Here is a 21382-nt window from a genome sequence, read left to right as displayed (position 1 = left end):
TTTTTCAGCGTTAATGCAGAGCTTTTGCCAAGCAGGAAGTGCGCTTCACACTCCCGCTCTGTAGGTGGTGCAGAAAGACCAACATCCATAGCAAACAGCCATCAAACGCCACCAGTAGAAGAGATCACCTCGAACGGAAAGCGCGCTTCCTGCTTTGGCATTCACGCTAATAGTGTTGTAAATAACGTTCAGTTTCTTGCAAAAACTGATTGATTTGCTTCACAAGACTTCAATATGTCACACGGAGATATGGGGGATTACTTTTGTATTGGATATATATGCTTTAGCTCAGTGTGCGGATCGGTTGACTTGCATGACGGAGCACTGGGGTTTCTGCAAAATATCTTCATTATTGTTCTGATGAAAAAAACATATTGGATGGTGTAAGTGTTATAATAAATAAACTTGATTTTGAAAGTATGCTACCGTTTTATAACAGTTTGTTGAACTTCGTTCATTTATTTTCGTTGTTTTATTTAAATAGCCTACCCTACGTTGTCAGTAATTACTGTGCTGCTAATTTCTGATACGGGAATGTTTGTTTGTTAGACAAATGTTGTTAGAAAATAGGCAACCTTATTAAAAGTATTGGTCTTGTGTTTTGTTTCACTAATGCTGTTCTCGCATGATGCATGACAGGCACGCCGCTTCCGGCTTGTGCTGTTCTGTAGTATTTTTAAAGTTTATTAATTCTAGAAGTGTCACATGTCCATATTGCACGAAAAAAATGCACTACACTCCCTTGAGTTCCCAGCAACACATCCGCCACATAATAAAACTGTGGATAGACAGATACACACACACACAGATTCCTGCCTTTATTAAAGAGAAAAAATATGTTCAGCCCCTCCTTCCGAAGCTTCGAATATTCGATTTTATTTCTACTAGAGCTTCGAAGCTCAAAAAATGGTATTCGGAACAGCCCTACCCCATATTGCATTCAATATGCTCCAGCTCACTAGTAGACTATTGTGTTAGCAGTGCAAAAGGTCATGGGTTCAAAATGTAATGTATAACTCATGATAAGAGCGTTTGCAAATCCATTAATGTAATGTGATGCAAAACACCAATGCAAAAAGCATGTTGCACAACATCCAAGTTTCAACCTCTGATCTTTTATTAAAACCACATTTATCTCATACAGTTCCCATTTTGCATTAGATTGCACCATGACTGAGCAGGCTGCCAAAAACTAATCGTGTTGTTTTGTAGAAGAGCATTCGTTTCATCTCCAATGACTCGGCTTATTTGAAAATAACCACCACTGCATTTCACTATTTAATGATATTTCACAGATAAAAAAGACTCGTTCAAACTTTTAATGAACTTTTATTTCAGCAAGCACATTTTCAATTAAAAGATAAACTTCACATTGCTCAGTCATTTCTTACCTCGCCCCCAAGAACATGACTTTTAAAAGCAATAAAACAAGGCAGGAATGCTTTAGGGCTGTTTTGCTTATATTGTGCAAATGACTTTTTTTTTTAAAACCCCCAACATGTTTTATTTTTCGGTTTTTCCATTTTTTTTTTTTTTTTAAATACCTTACAAGGCCTAGGATACTGTTCTCTAGACCTGGCTCTTTCTAGTTTCTTTTTTACATATTGTTTTAGGTTCTTTTACAATGTTTTCTGTGTTTTAGTTTTTTACAATGTTTAGTTTTTCCTCCCGGTGAAACTTCAAGGCTGCACACCCCTATGAAACAGAAACATTATGAACTCAGTTTTCAAGCAGCACAAACATTCAATAAGAATGTGAAAAACAACAGGACCTTTCACACATGCAGTCATTTCTGCAGAATTTTGATTTGGGGGTCACATGTTAACATGCAATCGGCCCTGGCAATTTTCCAGAATGAGACGTTTTCGGTTTTGCTCCTCGTGTGAACAAAACAACCATTAGAAGGAACAGGAACAACCTTAAAAGGAAAGTTCAGCCAAAAATGAAAATTACCCCCATTACCCTACATACGCAGGCAACCCTTTTTCTATTTATATTAATGAGGTTGCTAGTGGTGCTGGTGATTTGTTAATTCATCTGTATGCAGACGATACTATTTTATATACATCCGGACCCTCTTAAGATTCCGTGTTAAGTGACCTTCAAACTAGTTTTAATGCCATACAACACGCTTTTCTTGACCTCCAACTGCTTTTAAATGCTAATAAGACTAAATGCATGCTTTTCAATTGTTCACTGATGCTCATCCGATCACCGTTACTACTCTTGACGGGGCTGAATTAGAATTAGTGGACTCTTAAAAATATTTAGGTGTTTGGTTAAATTGTAAACTACATTTTCAGATTCATATTAAGCATCTATAATCGAAAAATAAATCTAGAATTGTGTTTTTATATATCGTAACACAGCTTCTTTTACTTGCGCGGCCAAATATGCCCTTGTAAAGCTTACAATTGTACCGATTCTTGATTTCGGCGATGTTGTATACAGAATAGCCTCTAAAACCCTACTAAGTAAACTAGATGTAATTTATCATAGTACTATTCGTTACGTCACCAAAGCCCCATACACTACTCATCATTGTGATCTTTATTTTCTAATTGGCTGGCCTTCATTGCATACTCGCCAATTAATTGGTTATTTATAAGTCTTTATTAGGCTTATCCCCTGCATATCGTTATTCACTGGTCACAGTAGCAACTTCAATTTATAATACGCGTACTTGTAGGTATTTCTTTGGTCGTTCCCAAAGCAAAGTCTGCTTTCGGCCGCCTTTCTTTCCAGTTGTCTGACAGGAATGAATTGCAAAAATCATTAAAGGTGCAGTGTGTATTTTTTAGAAGGATTTCTTGACAGAAATGCAAAATAATATACAAAACTATATTATCAGGGGTGTATAAAGACCTTTGATTATGAACTGTTATGTGTTTATTACCTTAGAAGAGACGTTTTTATCTACATACTACATGGAAGTCGCCATTTTGTGCCGCCATGTTTCTACAAAAGCCCTTAACGGACAAACTTTTTTTTACTAAGTTGTCTCCAACGAGGACCTGTTTGTCCGGTGGCGGCTACCGTAGCTTCTCTATGTGTTTCAAAAGCGAGAGGTGAGCAGTGGACTGAGCCGTTGGTTGCAATTCGCAACCTCACCACTAGATGCCGCTAAAATTTACACACTGCACCTTTAAAATTAGAGGAACCGATCAGCATCAGCATTTAAAACTGCTTATGGATTCTTGCTTCTGTTAACAGTCCAGTTATGACCCATAATAGTATTTTAAATAAATAAATAAATAAATAAATAAATAAATAAATAAATATATATCTTAAGGTCTACTTAGAGTAAATGTAATTGTCTATTTTTAAAAATTATATGGTATGTAGCACTACACTTGTTGTATATGAAATTTTTTTTTTTGCACTGTTTCTGCCTTATATTGGCCAGGTTGCAGTTGTAAATGAGAACTTCTTCTCAACTGATTTTACCTGGTTAAATAAAGGTTAAAAAAATTTAAATAAACACTTGTGAAAGCGCCCTGGCAGTTACCGGAAGCTAGTTATTATAGTTTATAAAGTTTTAAATATGGATAATTTTATTACAAAATCGCATCTATTGCCCTCAGAAGGCCTTTATTAACCCGCTGGAGGCGTGTCTGTAGATCACTTCTGTGAAGGGTGGATGCACTTTTTTGAGCTTTTAAAATCAGTAGCACCACCATTATAAAGTTTGGAAGAGCCAAGATAGTTTTCACTGAACTATTCCTCTAAGACACATTGATGCTCCACTTTCTTAAATTGGGTGTATTAGAAAATTATTTAAAAAAAATCCCTCTTCTTATCTGCTTAAAGGCGGAGTGCACGATTTCTAAAAAAACGCTTTGGAAAAGGGAGTCGGGCCAAGTAACAAAACACACTTGTAGCCAATCAGCGTGTCTGCTAAACAGCATTGTTGCCTGGTTGCGTATGTATGGGGCTGGTCTATCAAAAGAAGGTCCAGATTCGATTGGGGTAGGGGCGTGTTTGTGTAAGTGATTTCAAATGTCAACATTGGCTTTCAGAGATCATGCACCCTGCCTTTAAAAAGTAATGCACCAAATAAAGTGTGCAAAAATGAAAAAGTACAAAACATTTTTTTTACTGCAATTTAACAGGTTGCACGTGTAAAAAGGCCTACTGATGTCAACAGAAACATTTTATACCTGGCTTAGACGCTTGGCACACCAGTAGAGTTGGTCACGGTTTTCTGAGCGGCTTCTTTAGCTTGGTGAGCCTGAAGCACAGCCACTGCCTCATCAACCTGTCGTCACATAAACAGACTCCTCAAAACACTATCCATTTTGTTCAGACCATATAAACTACCCTCCATGTTTCACATGTAAACCAAAAAACTGACAACCCTTACCTTGGAGCGCAAAGACTCAGGAGACTCCAGCATGTGGAGAAGCTCGGAGTTGTCTATTTCCAGAAGCATGCCGGTGATCTTGCCAGCCAAGCTGGGATGCATGTTCTGGATTAGCGGGAAGAGACGTTCACCTGAGAGAGAAAAATGTCACGTTAACTTCAGATTTTTAACCCCAATAAAGTTCACATTAAAGGGATAGTTCACCCAAAAATGAAAATTCTGTCATCATTTACTCACTCTCATGTTGTTAAAAACCTGTATAAATTGTTCTGATGAACATGAAGAAAAATATTTTGAGGAATGTTTGTAACCAAACGGTTTGTAAACCCCATTTACTTCCATAGTAGGAAGAAATAATACTATGAAAGTGAATGGAGCTCACATACTGTTTGAGTACGAACATTCCTCAAAATATCTTCATTGGTGTTCATCAGAACAAATACATTTGTACAAGTTTGTAACAACATGAGAGTGAGTAAATGATGACAGAAATTTCATTTTTGGGTGAACTATCCCTTTAAAGGACTTCTTAAAGCGATACTCCAGCCAAATATCAAAATTACCCTATGATTTACTCCCCCTAAAGCAATCTGAGATACACATGTCCATCATCTTTCAGACAAACACATTTTGAGTTATTTTAGTCAGTGTTCTTGCTTTTCCAAGCTTATAATGGTAGAAAACAGGGATCAGGGAACAACTTCTGACCTTAAACCCCAAAAAAGTGCATTCATTCTGCACACAAGGCTCCAATGGGTTAAAGTATTTTACGGTAATCCATGCAATATTGTACGAAAAATATCCTCTGTGGATTACCTCTGTGAAGGATTAATCGACTTTTTGGTGTTTAAAGTCAGAAGATGTTCCCTGGTCCTTGTTTTCTACCATTATAAAGCTTGGAAGAGCAAGGACATTTACTAAAATTACTCCAAATGTGCTCGTCTGAATGATGATGCACATGTATCTCAGATTGCTGGAGGGTAAGTAAATCCTGGGGTAATTTTGAGATTTGGTTGGAGTATCTCTTTAATAGAATACCCCTTACCCAGCATCTGCTTTTGTTCCTGTGGAGGAGCGGCGGCGAGCATGGAGGCGGTCAGCGGCTCCTGTCCTTGCACGTGCACGGCAGGCTGAGAGAGCGTACGAATAAAACAATATTAATGCAAATTCTCTTGATCGTTCAGACTCGAGGGTTAAATTAAAGCGCTTACCTGCTGCATCGTAACCTGAGGCTGTGTGTTCATGTGCTGCTGAGGGTTGCGAACGCTGGGGGCATATTTGTACTGAGGTACGCCCCGCACTGGTGGTGCAGCTGCTGCCGTCGCAGCAGTCGTGGGCCGTGGACCCATAGTCTGAGTAGCTGGAGAAAGAGAGAGAAAAACAGAGGATAATACGATTTGGGATGATTGTCTTTAGACTTTACAAACCTTAGGCCATGTTAGGTTAATTTCTTCCATCTTCTTAAAGTATTTGCTCTGAAATGGCTTCAAAAGGTGATGCCTTTTAAACAAAAAAAAGTGTAAAATAAGAAAAAGTAAGCAGTTAAAGCCCGGGATACACTGCACGATTTTTGCCATCCTATAAGATGATTACCTTGTCAAACTGCGACATGGAGTGTTTAAACCTGAGTACAACAAGCACCGTACGATGATGACTCCTATTGAATTGTTGTAGGCTGTGATGGCTGCGACACACGTTACCGCAACGTCACCAGCATGCGCTACTGGTAAACTAATACCAGTACGCAGGTCGTACCATCGAACACACTGTGCGCGGATCATGCTGAACTTCTGACACTGTCACTATCTTTGGTCACAAGACCAGGAAAACAGGGACAGCTGGGACAGCCAAAAATCGTGCAGTGTATCCCAGGCTTAAGGCTATTAAGGGTCTTACCAACGCGCTGTGTGGACATCATGCGGGGCACCTGGGAGGCAGGACGCATGGTGCTGAAGGTCTGAGGTCTCGGAGCTGAGGGACGCATGGTGCCTGGCATGTTCTGGAAGTCTGATGGTAAGAAATCATTCAGTTAAACATTACGAATTACCACCAGGCTTTGCTTGAGACGCGAAACAGCAAAGTAGAGATTTGCCCATTGACTTACGCTGAGGACGGACACCCTGCGTGGCCCAGCGGGGGCTGGGTCTGAGCTGGGCGAGCTGACTGGTAGGGTAATATGCAGCTCTGTTCTGGGCCTGTGACACAAAAACACTGTTAATATACAGTAGCATAGTGTTGTCAAGAGTACCAGGTCTTCAGCACTAAAATTTTTTATTAACGGTACCACATTTTCTCAAGTACAGGAACCACCAGAGTACCGGGAACTACCCGGAACCGATGTGCTGTTTGAGCACAGTTAGTCAGTCGGAAATAGACTGAACATTATATATTGATATTTAACTTTATGATTAAGAGTGTGTTGTTAAATTAGCATAGCTTTGTCTTTTGTTTTGTCACCAAGAACTCCGAAATTTTACTGGTATCAGTACTGACATTTTGGTACTGTGAAAGCACTACAATATATGCATACAGAAAGCATGTGTGACTAACTGAAACAATGATAGTCATGTTTACTTGTGGAATAGCAGTCATGAAGTAGCCTGATGGAGGAGCAGGCTGGTAGGGATTGATGACGGGGTTTGGCACCGCACGGACGCTGGCCATCCTCTGCATGTACTGGTTGGTTAGATGAGCCTGTCGTTCCTCTTTACGCTGAGCCAAAGCCACATACAGCGGTTTGGTGGCCACGATGCGGCCGTTCATCTCGGTCACCGCTTTGGTGGCTTCTTCAGGGGAAGAGAAACAGACAAAACCGAAGCCTTTACTGCGGCCGCCGTCCATCATGACCTGAGACAGCAGAGAGTCAACAAAAAATTTGGGTCTGCAATAGAAAGTGAAAGATGACAAAAACATCTACATATACGTTACAGGGCTCCAGACTGCCCCCAAATGGTGGCATTTCGCCCCTAAAATTTGAGAGTGTGCCCCTGAATTTTACATCCAGTCGCACATGTGCAACCAGTAAATTTGACCTTTTTTTCCAAAAGTGCACAATAAAATGTGACACTGAATTTGAAACAGCACATTGTAATTTTTGCATCTATCATCAAGTATTTATTAGTTATACAGTGGAAATTAGTAGAAATGTGAATATTTGGTTAGTATGTTGATTTACAGTGTGTGCCCCTAAATTTTCTGTTTGCGCCCCTAAAATTTTCAGTTGGGGGCCACTGTGCTCCTAGTGAAAAAAGTTAGTCTGGAGCCCTGCGTTACATAAGTAAATGTAAATAACCAAAATAAACAAGAAGGGAAAGCTAGTTTTATTACATTTTAATGAATTATTAATAGTATCTGCATAATGAAAGTACCTTTACTGTTTTAACAGCCATCATATACGTTCAGATCATAGAGAGTATCCAGTATGTATATAAAAAAGCAGGTCTGATACACCTTCATACCTTGGCACTGGTGATTGTACCAAAGGGAGCAAACTCTTTACGAAGGCGCTCATCATCTATGCCATCATCCAGGTTCTTCACATACAGATTGACACCCTGTAAAGAGACTAAATGACTGTGCTGCATTTTACCTCAACATACAACAACATTTTTTTACAAACAGCTATACGTAGTCTTGTCTCTGTCCCCAGTATCCACTAGAGAAACGTGGGGCCCATGGACTAATAATTTACTGTTGCTGCCATTGTGCCCAGTACGATTCATAGAGAAGAAGGTACTGATTTTGACTTGGCTGCTGAAGTCATAGTTCAACCTTACTGACCTGGTAGCGAGTCATGCGGTCCTGCTTCATCTGTTCAAATTTGCGCTTGAGCTCTGTTTGGCGCTCCACCTTTTTCTGAGCGCGACCCACATAGATGAGCTTCCCGTTCAGCTCTTTCCCGTTCATCTCATCCACAGCCTGATTCAATGAGAGTAAAGTCACCACGTATAGTTGTTTGATACCCATCCAACCATATTTTTTACAGAGTTCAAAGGTAGACTGACCCTTTGGGCATCTTCGTGCCTCTCAAAACTCACAAAACCGAAGCCTCTGGATTTTCCGTTCTCATCAGTCATTACGCGGATGCTCATAGCAGCACCTTATAAAATAAGACAACGCCACGTTAACCTGCACAGAACAATCAAAATAAATCAGATAGTATGCTATTATTGTACTTACCGTATTTGCTGAAGACATCCTTGAGTTTGTCGTCATCCATATCTTCTCCAAAGTTTTTAATATACACATTGGTGAATTCTTTGGCTCTTGCACCAAGCTCAGCTTCTCTCTCTTTGCGAGATTTGAAACGTCCTACAAACCTGTTTGCAATGAAAATTCAATAAATTATAATTATAACAGTTATTAAGCATACGTTAACCTTTTTTGGCTGTGTGTAACCTTTAACATCTAAAGAACCTTTCTGTTTCACAAAAAGGTTTGTCCAAAAAGGTACTTCAGACTACAAAAAGCTAAAAAAGAAATTTGAGGAACCAAAAATGGTTCTTTTATGGTATAGTTTCTTGATTTTCTTTGCCAGCAGAGGTCTGGACAATACTTTTTTAACTCTCATAAACAAAGTTAGCAAATGCTGTAACTGGGGAGGCACCCTTTGAAAAAGTACAACAAATGGTGCATTTCAATTGCATAGTACCCCACGAGTCGGGTCAGCTCACTTTTGGGGGCTTTCCACTGGGTACAGTATGTAATACCCGATACATTTTTACTGCCATCTCAGTTGAAGTTCCAAGTGAGCGGAGTTGATACTAAAACGTGATGTGAAAGCACTGTAGATCACCGATTGGTCCGAGACAATCTTCCAACGATGCTCCCTCTGTTGCTCGCTCCCACTTTTTGTATGATGTCACAGCGGTAGGCAGCGCAAATATAACGACACGCCTATAATCCCTCTCACTCTGAAGTGGTACTAAACTCTTTGGAAAAGCTAACTGAGCCAAAGTAAAGTGAGCTGACCTGACTCATGGGGTAATATGCCATTGAAAAGCATCTTTAGGACTTAAAGCAACACTATGTAGTTTTTTTACCTTAAAATAATGTCTCTAAAATTATTTCAGTGATAGAACAACTTTTAACTGGACAAATTGTACTGTTGCTGCAACCTGAGCAACCTCCTAGCTGCTACAAGCACACTCTGAAAGTGGCGGTGGAGGGTAGGAAACACAGCCCCGCCCCTCCCCCTGCCTGCAGAAGAGTGTCTGATACCAGGCACTGTTGCGCTTTTCAACCAAATGGGGGAGCTGTAAGTCATTTTTACATGGAAACTACATAGTGTTGCTTTAAAGGGGCAGTTTCCCAGATAGGTCTTTTCCTAGTCCCAGACTTTAATGCTTGTTTGAGCTGCTTTAATTTCAAAACACTTTGTACTGACGAATCCTAACATATCAGTGCCATTGTTTTGTCTCAAGATGCACACTAGTATTGTTTTATGGAAGGTTTGTTTGTAAAAACGACTTAAAGGCGGGGTGCATGATTTTTGAAAAGGGAGTCGGGCTGCCCAAAACACACTTGTAGCCAATCAGCAGTAAGGGGCGTGTCTACTAACCTACATCATTGCCTGGGTTGCGTATGTGTGGGGCGGGTCTATTTAAATAAGGTCCAGATACTACTGGGGTAGGGGCGTCTTTGTTTAGGTGATTTCAAATATCAACATTGGCTTTCAGAGATTATGCACCCGCCTTAAAATGTCCTAACCAAAGCCTAGACCTGGATTAATCTAAACCCTGTCTGGGAAACCGCCCCAAAGAGTACATATTACCAGCTACATATTGATACCAAATGTATAAATGTATATCTGTACGTTTTTGAAAGGTACTGTCCCAGTGACAGCTTCTAAACCTTTTTTTACTAAGTGGTATTATATTATACAAGATATAGATATAATTAAATGACGTACCACTGGTTGACAGATCGGCTTAGAGTAAACCAGGATTAGGCCTTAGATAAATTTCAGTAGCTTTAAGAAACGTTACTTCGAAAAAACATCACTGGTGTGCATCTTGAAACCAAAAATTTGCCGCTGATATATTTTCAGATACAACATGTCAGGGCAAGTTGTTTTCAGTTAAGACTGCTCAAACATGCATTTTAGTCTTCCTTAAGTCTGGCTTGTCTGTGAAACTGGGCCTGTGTGTCCCCCAATATAACATTGATGATTATGAAGTACTTTACATGCGGATTAATATGTTTAGATGTACTTATACTGTAGTACATAACCTGTTAAGGCTGAAAAAAATGGACCATAATTACACGTATGCGAGGGTCCGTGTAGAGTGCGTGTGATGCAATTTTCGTCACCAGAAGAGTGCACCACTAGATTTTTGAAACCCTGTGTACTTTGTACATAGGTCACGCATGCGCCTACAGGAGAATGTAGTATGACGCCCATGAGAGGTATTGCATTTTGTTGTAATGGGCATGGGTCGAACATCTGTGTACACGTATGAGTCAAATAAACTATACTTTGTGTTCAACCATGCACGTACGTTCGCTTACAAGTTAAAAGACTATACTCCGGGCTTCACAGACCCTAGTTGAGTGTCATAGGGTACAATAGAGGACATTAGGGGTGGGCGGAATGACCAAAAATATATTCCACGGAATGAGTCATTTTATTTCACGGAACGGAATATTTCACGGTATACATGTTTTTCAGTTTATATTGTTTTTTGATGATAAAAATATACAGAAATACACCACTCACTATAGCTTTTAACTAAATGCTCACCACAGTTTTAAAATATGAGCATTGAATCTTGTTTTTAATTGAGTAATTAACTTTATAGACTATTGAAGCTATAGTGTGGCTTCATTGTATTTTGTATTTATGCATACATTACATTAAAGATATGCAATATGTAAAATGAACAGGTATAAATATATGCAAAAACCTACAGACAGGATCAATACCTGTATATGAGAGAAGAAGCTCTAGATATTATAAATGTGACAGGTGCTATGATGTGATGATCATAAAGTTTGTTTTAAGGTCTTGACGCCCTTTACTTTCTATTAGACCTTAACATTTGCATCTCTTTCTCGTCTTTCCGATCAAATATGTTTGTACAAGCAAATGGCGCGTCAAACTACATCGCTCCATCATCGCACGTGTCACTGATATAAACGCGAGTTTTGTCTTAGCTTGCTTAAAGTTCATAAAACTTTACAACTATTAGCATTATGTGCGAGAAGAACTCTTTATTTGACTTCGCAGCTCCTTGCGCTTGCCTAGAGAGACCACTGCATGCGAGAGACTGGCCGGCTGCTGCAGGGAGAGAGAATGCGCGCACGAGAGCGAGCAAGCAAGAGTCTCGCTGCATGACCCGCGGTGGATTCACTGGCACTTATTATAAAAATTACACAAATAACTCGTTCCTTTTTTATAAGTGAACTATTTTACATGTTTCTTCGTCACACTCAGTCTAACATGCTGGAGGGCAGAGTTAGCCACGCCCACTTATTTGCATTCCGCGGAATAGACGGAGTAGAAAAATCTGTAACGTCTGACATTTTATTCCGCGGTAACGGAATATACCGTCATACCGCCCAGCCCTAGAGGACATAAAATTGAATGATCATCACCATAAATGGCTGAGCGTGCGGGTGTCCTTTGTGTTGGTGCGCTCATTTTTAAACTTGTTTTCGTTTCGCCGTCCACCAATTGAAGACCTTTTCTATTGCATTGCTGTTTTATTAACTCTTTCGCCGCTATTGACGAGATATCTCATCAATCAAGAGAAAACGCTTCCCTGCCAATGACGAGATTTTCCGTATTTCCGCAATGCCGCTATTATCCACCAGGTGGCGCAACTTTTTAAACCCAGAAGTATTGCCCTATGGCAAGCGGCTGCATGTCCGTGTCTGTATTAAAGATCGCTCTGAATGGGATCTCTATGAAAAGGCTGTCACAAAAATTTAATTATCTCTGCTCAAAATGTGGTGTTTTTGCAGAAACCTACCCATATTCAAAAGTTGATTACAAAAGAACCACTGAAGGTAGGATGAAACGGGTTTTTTGTTTGAAAGCAGAGGGTCTGTTCTTTCATTTGGTATATTGTATGTTTATAAATTTAAAGAAAAACATTTTCTGGAAGGCATTAAACTTTGGTGAAAATCATGAAAAACGCTGGCTCTGGCTGGCAACTTTTTTTTTTAAACGCTGGCGGTGAAAGAGTCAAACCATACAGCCTAATTTTATAACTTATAGCTAATTATTGGCTGAAAAAACTGTGCCAAGGTGACACCAACCAAATGTCATGTGAGAGTAAAATTTTAACTTTGTATTTATAAAAATTTAATGGTGTTAAATTCCAAGAAAAAAATGATTAAAATATTTTTACTGGACCTTACTATTGTAAGTGATTTAAATCAAATATCATCAACTGTCTAATAAAGAAATCTGTTGCGACTCCAATGTCTTTTAACATTCATTGAAAGATTTACAGATTTGTGAAAAGATTCTCAATAATCATGATCACTACTGGGACAAGAAATACTTTTATCAAAACAAAACTCATAAAACATGACAAACAGTGTTGGTGGAAAGTAGCCACCTTCAGCAGGTGTAACGGGTTAATTTAATACGCTGGATAAACAGTCACCACACAAGCCCAAAATAATCAAGCTGGTTAGTTACCCACACCACCCCAAGTTAGTTAGCACTCACCCTTTCAAATGTGTATGACAAAGCTAAAAATCAAACTTACACTTTTCTGTCATTCAGCAACATGCCGTTCATTTTCTCAATGGCCCTTTCTGCAGCCTCCTGGGTCTCAAAGTGCACAAAGCCGTACCCCTTTGAGCCATTCTCATCGCAAACAACCTTGAGAAAGGACATCAGGAGCAAAAGCATGAAGTCATGCACCCGCTGACCAGTTCAAAAGCACCCATGCACCAAATTTCCCACACTCACGAGAAGCATCCTTATGGTCGCAGCAAACAATTAACAGACATTTGCCCCTTACTTTGCACGACAAGATGTTGCCGAAAGCAGAAAAGGTGTCATAAAGGGCCTTGTTATCGATAGACTTGTCCAGGTTCTTGATGAAGATGTTCCCAACACCGCTCTTCCTCAGAGAGGGATCACGCTGAGACCACATGATGCGGACAGGTCTGCCCTTGATCACGTCGAAGTTCATAGTGTCTAAAGCCCGTTCAGCTGGAAATGAAAGCAGGGAATAATAACACAACTTGACTGTAACAGAACCTGAAACTTAAAATGCCATGTCAGTTTTAGTTTCATAATTGCTCACAGATTAACATTGTTTTAGCCTCTTTAGGCTGCGTCCCAACCAAAATTTGAAATGATAAACAAGACGTTTCCCAGACAGGGATTAGACTAGTCCTAGACTAAAAATTAAAAAAAAAAACTGTAAGAGCTGTCCAAACTGAAAACAACTTTAAAATACAGCAGTACCCTATGTTTTGCCCCAAAATGCACATAAGTCATGTTTTAAGTAAGGCATGTTTGTTCAAACTAGTTATATTTCCTATTTAAACTAAGGTCTAGTCCTGGTTTAAGATAATCCCCATCTGGGAAACCACCCAAAAAAATACCAAGTGAGTGTTTCTCAACCAAATAACCTCAACAAATCTCCAAGATGGCATCAAAATGACCTAAAACCATAAAATATGCATTAAATAAGTTAAACAACTAATAATCTAGATACTACTTTGGATATTCTTCATAATGAACATCTTTTTTGTAATGCAATTTTGTAATGAGTTTTGGGGGCAATGAAGTCAAAATGTTGCAATCCACTGCTCCAAGTCAAAGATTAGTTTAAGGGATGAACTTATGATTGTATGGGTCAAAACACGAAACTGGTCAGTTAAATAATAAAAATGTAGGTGCAAAATTTATTCTGGGCATTTGGTACATAAAGAGAGGAACCAAGGAGATGTTATCACTAATTTATGATGGCAATTACACCACCGCTGTGAAAACAAAAGTATGTCCATTTGGAAAATGCATCAAATTTAGAAACCATTTGTCCATGTTGCCAACGCACCACAAATCACTTCCTCATCATTTTCTCATTTGAAAGTGATGTTGAAGAAATTGTGAATCTGAAGTAGTAAAATAAAATGTCAATTCTTCACAAATTAGAAAGTTGCAGATAGTAATGATGTTCTGTCTGTGATACTAATTCATTGGCCTGGACGTGTATTGTGTATGATCCATATGGTTATGTCTGACCTCAGTTGGACTGTTTGCACATGACCATCCTCAGCTGTCATAAAAATTTAAAACCTGATATGACATATTTCTCCTGTTATTCATGTGCATCACTGAAAGCTTTAGATGTGCTGATGTCATTTATCTTTACACTACACTCTCTACTCCTTCCTCCTTACCCTACATATAACATACAGAATCCATACATACAGTTGCTTGCAAAAATACATGCAAAACCATGCAACACTTAATTTAAAGCCTCGCCATTTATATAAACATGTACAACACCGACTAATTAAACCATGACAATTAAAAACGACATGGTTTAACTACAGATGTGCGCAGTATACGACCACATTACTTGACACATCTGTATGAGTCAACCGAGTCTTTAAATGTCATTTTTTAGCGTGTCATCGCTGTCAACGATTTACTTACACACACACTTACCGTCTGCCGGCTGCTGGAAGTTGACATAGGCGTAACCGAGCGATCTGCGCGTGATCATGTCCCTGCACACGCGAATTGAGAGGATGGCACCGGCGGGGCTGAACTTCTCATACAGCATTGCTTCAGTCACGTCCTGGTGCAGGTCACCCACATACAGCGAGGCCATGGGGTAACTGGGAGCGCTGGGGTTCATTTTGATTTCGCTGTCAATGTACAGACACGGAGGATTTCGCTTGTTTCTCTGCGCTAGCGCTTGAGCTCAACTACGTACGAATACTGTTAGCTGTCCGGCTAATTTCAACACGCCAATTCACCAAATTTAAAAGTCTAAAAGAAAATCTCAACGGACCAATTTAACCGCTTAAAATGAGTAGTATTCAGGGTAAAAAAAATAAAATGGCGAATAATTCCGAAATCCGACGAATCTAGCAAACCGCTCGGCCTTTGCAAGCTCAGTGACGTCCCTTTAAACTGTCGTTATTTCTTCAGGTTGGTTGCGATGCTTTCGGCCTCGTTCTCCCGCTTAACCTATTCTTGTTTTAAAGGAAATAAAGGATTTTTTGGAGTTTTTAAAAGTTTTTAAATTTTTTTGTATTTTTTATTTTTTATATAACGTGTGCCGAGGCGAGCAACAGAGCACACGCGCACTCACACAGCACTAACAGCCGGGGGTTCGGGAAAGAGGGGCGGGAGAGCTGTCACATATATATCTGCTATTACGTCATCTGCCATGCACTCTCATGTCATTGTGCACGCGCAAAGATGCTTTACGGGTTAAAGATGATAGCGCTAAACAATCGCCAGTTATCTTTTAGGACGACATTTCTTCGTTGAGTTTTGTAAAACGTGATGGAGGTGAATGACACTGAACGTTAAATAAAATGTAAAAAAAAATTAGTTAACTTAAAGTAAAAAAGTATTTAAGGTATTATATTAAAATAATAAATTATATGAATATATTAGTAATCATGTTTTTTTGGTGCAGTGATTGGAAGAGAGCCATGGTTTTACTACAGTAACCCATGGTTTAACCATGATTGTTTTGTGGTAACAAAAATATTTTTTAGAAGGGAACACAAAGAAAACCCTAATTTACAAATAAATGACAGTCACCTCTGAACACCAAGTCTTTGAATATCGTGATTTGATCAAACAGGACATAGTGGTCTTTGATCAATGCACGTTGTTCACTTTTTACTTTCTGTGAGTCTATTTAATTATCAGTTTTACATAAATGCTTTGAAGTCATAGTTCAGTACTGTTCAATACAAAACGTTTACTCAAACCTTACTGAGCTTATAGTTTACAGCAGGCCAGCTGACAGTCTTGCCTGGGCCCGGGACAAGATAATCTTAGAGGGCCCTTACTTTTTACTGGTAACAAGACATTTGGCATTATCAGATTCAGGACCCACGAATATTGCATATTATTCATTGTTTAAAATATTTAGTTAAAGGTGCAGTGTGTAATTTTTAGAAGGATCTCTTGACAGAAATGCAAAATAATATACAAAACTATATTATCAGGGGTGTATAAAGACCTTTTTATAATGAACCATTATGTTTTTATTACATTAGAATGAGACGTTTTTATCTACATACACAGAGGGTCCCCTTACGTGGAGGTCGCCATTTTGTGCTGCCATGTTTCTACAGAAACCTTTAACAGACAAACTTTTTTTTACTAAGTTGTCTCTGACGATGACATGTTTTACCGGTGACGGCTATGTAGCTTCTCTATGCGTTTCAAAAGCGAGGGGTGAGCAGTGTATTGAGCCGTTAGTTGCTATTTGCAACCTCACCACTAGATGCTTCTAAAATTTACACACTGCACCTTTAAATGTAGTACACTGAAAAAAAATATTCATTGAATTTAATCAATTTTTTAAGGGAAGTGGTTGCAATCAATTTATTTAAGCTACATTTAAACAAAAAAAGATTAGTAAAGTAAAATAAAATATAAAACTTTTGTTTTACATGTAGCTTAAATAAATTAATTGCAACCACTTACCTTAAAAAAAAGATTAAATTAAATTCATAATTTTTTCAGTGTACTGACACTGTATACTGACACAAAATATCATATAATCACGTATGAATTATGAACAGACTATTGGAAATATCAGTAAAACAACTTCAGCTAATATTATGCCGTGTTTGGACTAATAATTGAATAAATATTACTCCTCTCTTTAGAAATTTGAAGTAAACATATAAACTCAATCAATATTTCTCCAAACATGCACGCCTTTGAACCAAAAGCCCCGAGGGATATTATTTTGTAAAGAGCTTTCATGATGAGCATGCATTACATTTTTCTCAATGAATGCGACTGAAGGTAGAGCCCTGCATTTCAGCCCAAGCCCGACCCGACCTTTTTACACCCCTCAGGTCGGGTTTCGGTCAATTTTAACGTCACAGCTGATACGCGGGCGGACCTCGGGCTTATAGGCTTCTCCATCTTTTTATATTTTTCAATTGAATTAAAATAACATTTTGACAGACGATGATTGCAAAACAAACGTAGTAAAACTTTTAACCTATAGCACGAGTCCGTTATAAGCACAGCCAGCCACACATTTACAATGCAGCTGTTGCGTACGGTATTTAGCAGGACCTTCAGCGCACCGGGAAAAAATATTAATGGAGATTAAAACCTTGGATGCTGCGCATAATCTATGCAAACAGCATACAAGACATAATCTATAATATGCATAGCGAAGTTGTAAGATAAGGCAGGTTGCATGTTTATTCGGTTTCATGTTTATTTCGTTTCGTTTTGTAGCTATAGCCCTTTTCATTTTTTTATTTCTGCACCCGTTGCAGCTGCGAGCAGCAGAGCAATCTGCCTCCGCTTTTTAAAAATAGTGTGTAGATAATAAACGTTTAAACTAACAATGTGATATGCTGAAAATATTTATTTTATATAGTTATTCTTATAGACACGTGAAGTGTTGATTTGAGAGTTCAATTCATCAAACATGTTGTCAACTTGCTGTCGGCTGCTATAACCGCTTGTTGGTTATCATAAAAAACTTTAACAAACAAAATACTCTAAAATGTAAATAAAAAAAGAAATATAACTATTTTCCATTTAAAACCAATCTGAACTGCTTTAATTGCTGCAAGAGTAGTACAGCTGTGTAAGGAATCTGTGTAAGGAGTTATTTTTTGCTATTTCTGCGGATTTCTTTTGCAAAATCTATGCGGAATTTTGCAGAATAATTAAAAATGTTTTAAAACGATCTGAGAGAATGTGCGCTGTGAATATTACAAAACAATAAAATATTTTATAATCACATTTTATTAAAGGATTACCCTGAATTAAACTGGACCAACATGAACCAACAGATAATGGATAATGCTGTCACGACCATAGAGTTTTATATAAATTACATATATTACTGTCTACAGTGTAACAGTAAAAAGAAAAGGCTTCTCATAATGAATGTAGCCTATATCAAGATAATTTCATCTGTTTAATAACACAATGTATATTTATCTTGTAAACGGATTTGAAATAATAAATAATTGTCGCGTCACTTAGCAATAGAGACGATAGAGATCTCATTATCTTCTCCGCGGTAAGTTTTATTTCAAATTCAAGTTTCACATATTAAATATTAAATAGTTTGTGCTTTCTCTCATAAAAACCTCACAGCAAACAGCACAGACTTCTAAACACACGCGATGCAGTGACTATATCTGCGGTCACAGATTCCTAATGGGGAGAATTATGAATTCTATTTTCCTCTATTTTCCTCTATAAAGCCTATATTTTCTTCTTTTATTTTATTTTCTGAGCACCGGACTTGTGCTGAGTCTGACCGGACATTTTGAGCGTACTGAACTTCAAATCAAATGAATCAAATATTTTCTTTATTTTTTAACAATTATTCCATAGGTTCCAGTTCTGGGCCCCCCTCTGGGCCCCCCTCACCCTGGGCCCGGGACAACAGACCCGTTTGTCCCCCCCTGTCGGCGGGCGTGGTTTACAGTATGAGAAAGAAAACTTTTGTAATGAAGTCATTTTGACTGTAGCTAATATCACCACTAGGGGGAGTCACACACCTTGCTAAGACAAATCTTTTAATCACCTTTAAATACATACATCCTGAATATTAAAAACAATTTTTATCTGAAAGCAACTTAATTGGTTTTGCTCATTACAAATTTGGTATTTTTATACATAGGTTAGTTTTGACATTGTTAAGTTTACATAAACATGACTTTGGTCTAGGCTTCAGTTTATGGTCACAGATATTTCCAGGTGATACATTTCTAGTAATCTTTATGTAAAAAAAGAAAATTTTCTGTTTAAAATATGTGAAATTTCAACAAATGATCTTGATCCGAATGTTAAGTCTTACCTTGGAACCGGACTTTGATATGTTATGGTTATGTGTGGATCTGGGCTTTAGAGGGTCTGGTGTCGGTCTGGATCTAGGCTATAGAGGGTCTTTTATCGGTCTGGATCTGGGCTTTAGAGGGTCTTGTGTAGGTCTGGATTTGGGCTTTAGAGGGTCTTGTGTAGGTCAGGATTTGGGCTTTAGAGGGTCTTGTGTAGGTCTGGATTTGGGCTTTAGAGGGTCTTGTGTATATCTGGATTTGAGCTTTAGAGGGTCTTGTGTAGGTCTGGATTTGGGCTTTAGAGGGTCTTGTGTATGTCTGGATTTGGGCTTTAGAGGGTCTTGTGTCAATCTGGATCTGGGCCTTGGGGGTCTTGTGTAGGTCTGGATCTGGGCTATAGAGGGTCTTTTGTCGGTCTGGATTTGAGCTTTAAAAGGTCTTGTGTCTGTCTAGATCTGAGCTATAGAGGGTCTTTTGTCGATCTGGATCTGGACTTTAGAGCAGTGGTTCTCAAACTGGGGTCCGGGGCCCCCAAGGGGGCCGCGAGATGGTGCCAGGGGGGCCCCAGTTTTATGACATTTTACAAAATACATTAATTTATCATGAATTCTGTGTAATTAAACCTAAAAATATAAGGCTACTGCAACAGCACTACTTTGTATAACTTAATATGTTTTGTTTAATTAAAATGTTACATTTTATAACAGTTTTTGTCATAACTTTTCTTTGGGGGGGCCGTGAAGGAATGCATCGTACACAAGGGGGGCCGCACGCGGAAAAAGTTTGAGAACCACTGCTTTAGAGGGTCTTGTGTCATTCTGGATCTGGGCTTTAGAGGGTCTTTTGTAGGTCTGGATCTGGGCTTTAGATGATCTTGTGTCATTCTAGATCTGGGTTAGAGGGTCTTTTGTCAGTCTGGATTTGGGCTTAAGAGGGTCTTGTGTAGGTCTGGATCTGGTCTTTAGAGGGTCTTTTCTCGGTCTGGATCTGGGCTTTAGAGGATCTTGTGTCGGTCTAGATCTGGGCTATAGAGGGTCTTTTGTTGGTCTGGATTGGAGCTTTAAAGGGTCTTGTGTTGGTCTGGATCTGGGCTTCGGATGATCTTGTGTCTGTCTAGATCTGAGCTATAGAGGGTCTTTTGTCGATCTGGACTTTAGAGAGTCTTGTGTCAATCTGGATCTGGGCCTTAGGGGGTCTTGTGATATTCTGGATCTGGGATATAGAGGGTCTTTTGTCGGTCTGGATTTGAGCTTTAAAGGGTCTTGTGTCTGTCTAGATCTGAGCTATAGAGGGTCTTTTGTCGATCTGGATCTGGACTTTAGAGGTTCTTGTGTCATTCTGGATCTAGACTTTAGAGGGTCTTGTGTCATTCTGGATCTGGACTTTGTCTTGTGTGATTCTGGATCCGGGCTTTAGATGATCTTTAGTCTGTCTAGATCTGAGCTATAGAGGGTCTTTTGTCAATCTGGATCTGGACTTTGTCTTGTGTGATTCTGGATCCGGGCTTTAGATGATCTTTAGTCTGTCTAGATCTGAGCTATAGAGGGTCTTTTGTCAATCTGGATCTGGACTTTAGAGGGTCTTGTGTCATTCTGGATCTGGGCTTTAGGGGATCTTGTGTGATTCTGGATCTGGGCTTTAGATGATCTTGTGTCGGTCTAGATCTGAGCTATAGAGGGTCTTTTGTCAATATGGGCTTTAGAGGGTCTTGTGTAGGTCTGGATCTGGGCTTTAGAGGATCTTGTGTCAGTCTAGATATGGCCTTTAGAGGGTCTTGTGTAGGTCTGTATCTGGCCTTTAGAGGGTCTTGTGTAGGTCTGGATCTGGGCTTTAGAAGATCTTGTGTCAGTCTAGATATGGCCTTTAGAGGGTCTTGTGTAGGTCTGTATCTGGCCTTTAGAGGGTCTTGTGTAGGTCTGGATCTGGGCTTTAGAGGATCTTGTGTCATTCTGGATCTGGGCTTTAGATGATCTTGTGTCGGTCTAGATCTGAGCTATAGATGGTCTTTTGTTGGTCTGAATCTGGGCT

At 39.1% G+C, this 21382-nt stretch overlaps 1 protein-coding gene and 1 non-coding gene across 3 annotated transcripts; both read right to left on the bottom strand.

The window, feature by feature from the left end:
* Nucleotides 1–1313: 1313 nt before the first annotated feature.
* pabpc1b (poly A binding protein, cytoplasmic 1 b) lies at nt 1314–15699 on the bottom strand. 2 transcript variants are annotated; one of them, XM_065293205.1, is made up of 15 exons: nt 15006–15699; nt 13342–13535; nt 13084–13199; nt 8543–8682; nt 8368–8462; nt 8144–8281; nt 7822–7917; nt 6938–7210; nt 6468–6558; nt 6260–6370; nt 5575–5723; nt 5409–5493; nt 4364–4494; nt 4161–4258; nt 1314–1695 (listed from the first exon to the last, which is right to left on the bottom strand). In XM_065293205.1, the coding sequence occupies exons 1-14, from the start codon at nt 15196–15198 to the stop codon at nt 4166–4168; spliced, it is 1905 nt and encodes a 634-aa protein (XP_065149277.1). In that variant the 5' UTR covers nt 15199–15699; the 3' UTR covers nt 1314–1695; nt 4161–4165. The 2 variants fall into 2 exon arrangements, with proteins under 2 accessions (XP_065149277.1, XP_065149286.1); XM_065293214.1 differs by lacking the exon at nt 1314–1695 and adding an exon at nt 1702–1918.
* On the bottom strand, nt 7983–8118 carry LOC135786103 (small nucleolar RNA SNORA5). Its single transcript, XR_010546859.1, has one exon. It is a non-coding gene; the product is annotated as a small nucleolar RNA SNORA5 (small nucleolar RNA).
* Nucleotides 15700–21382: the final 5683 nt, after the last annotated feature.

Source organism: Paramisgurnus dabryanus, chromosome 19 (genome assembly GCF_030506205.2).
Source record: "Paramisgurnus dabryanus chromosome 19, PD_genome_1.1, whole genome shotgun sequence".
Taxonomy (NCBI): domain Eukaryota; kingdom Metazoa; phylum Chordata; class Actinopteri; order Cypriniformes; family Cobitidae; genus Paramisgurnus; species Paramisgurnus dabryanus.
Note: the sequence above shows the minus strand (reverse complement) of the source record. Positions and strands in the feature narration are given on the sequence as shown.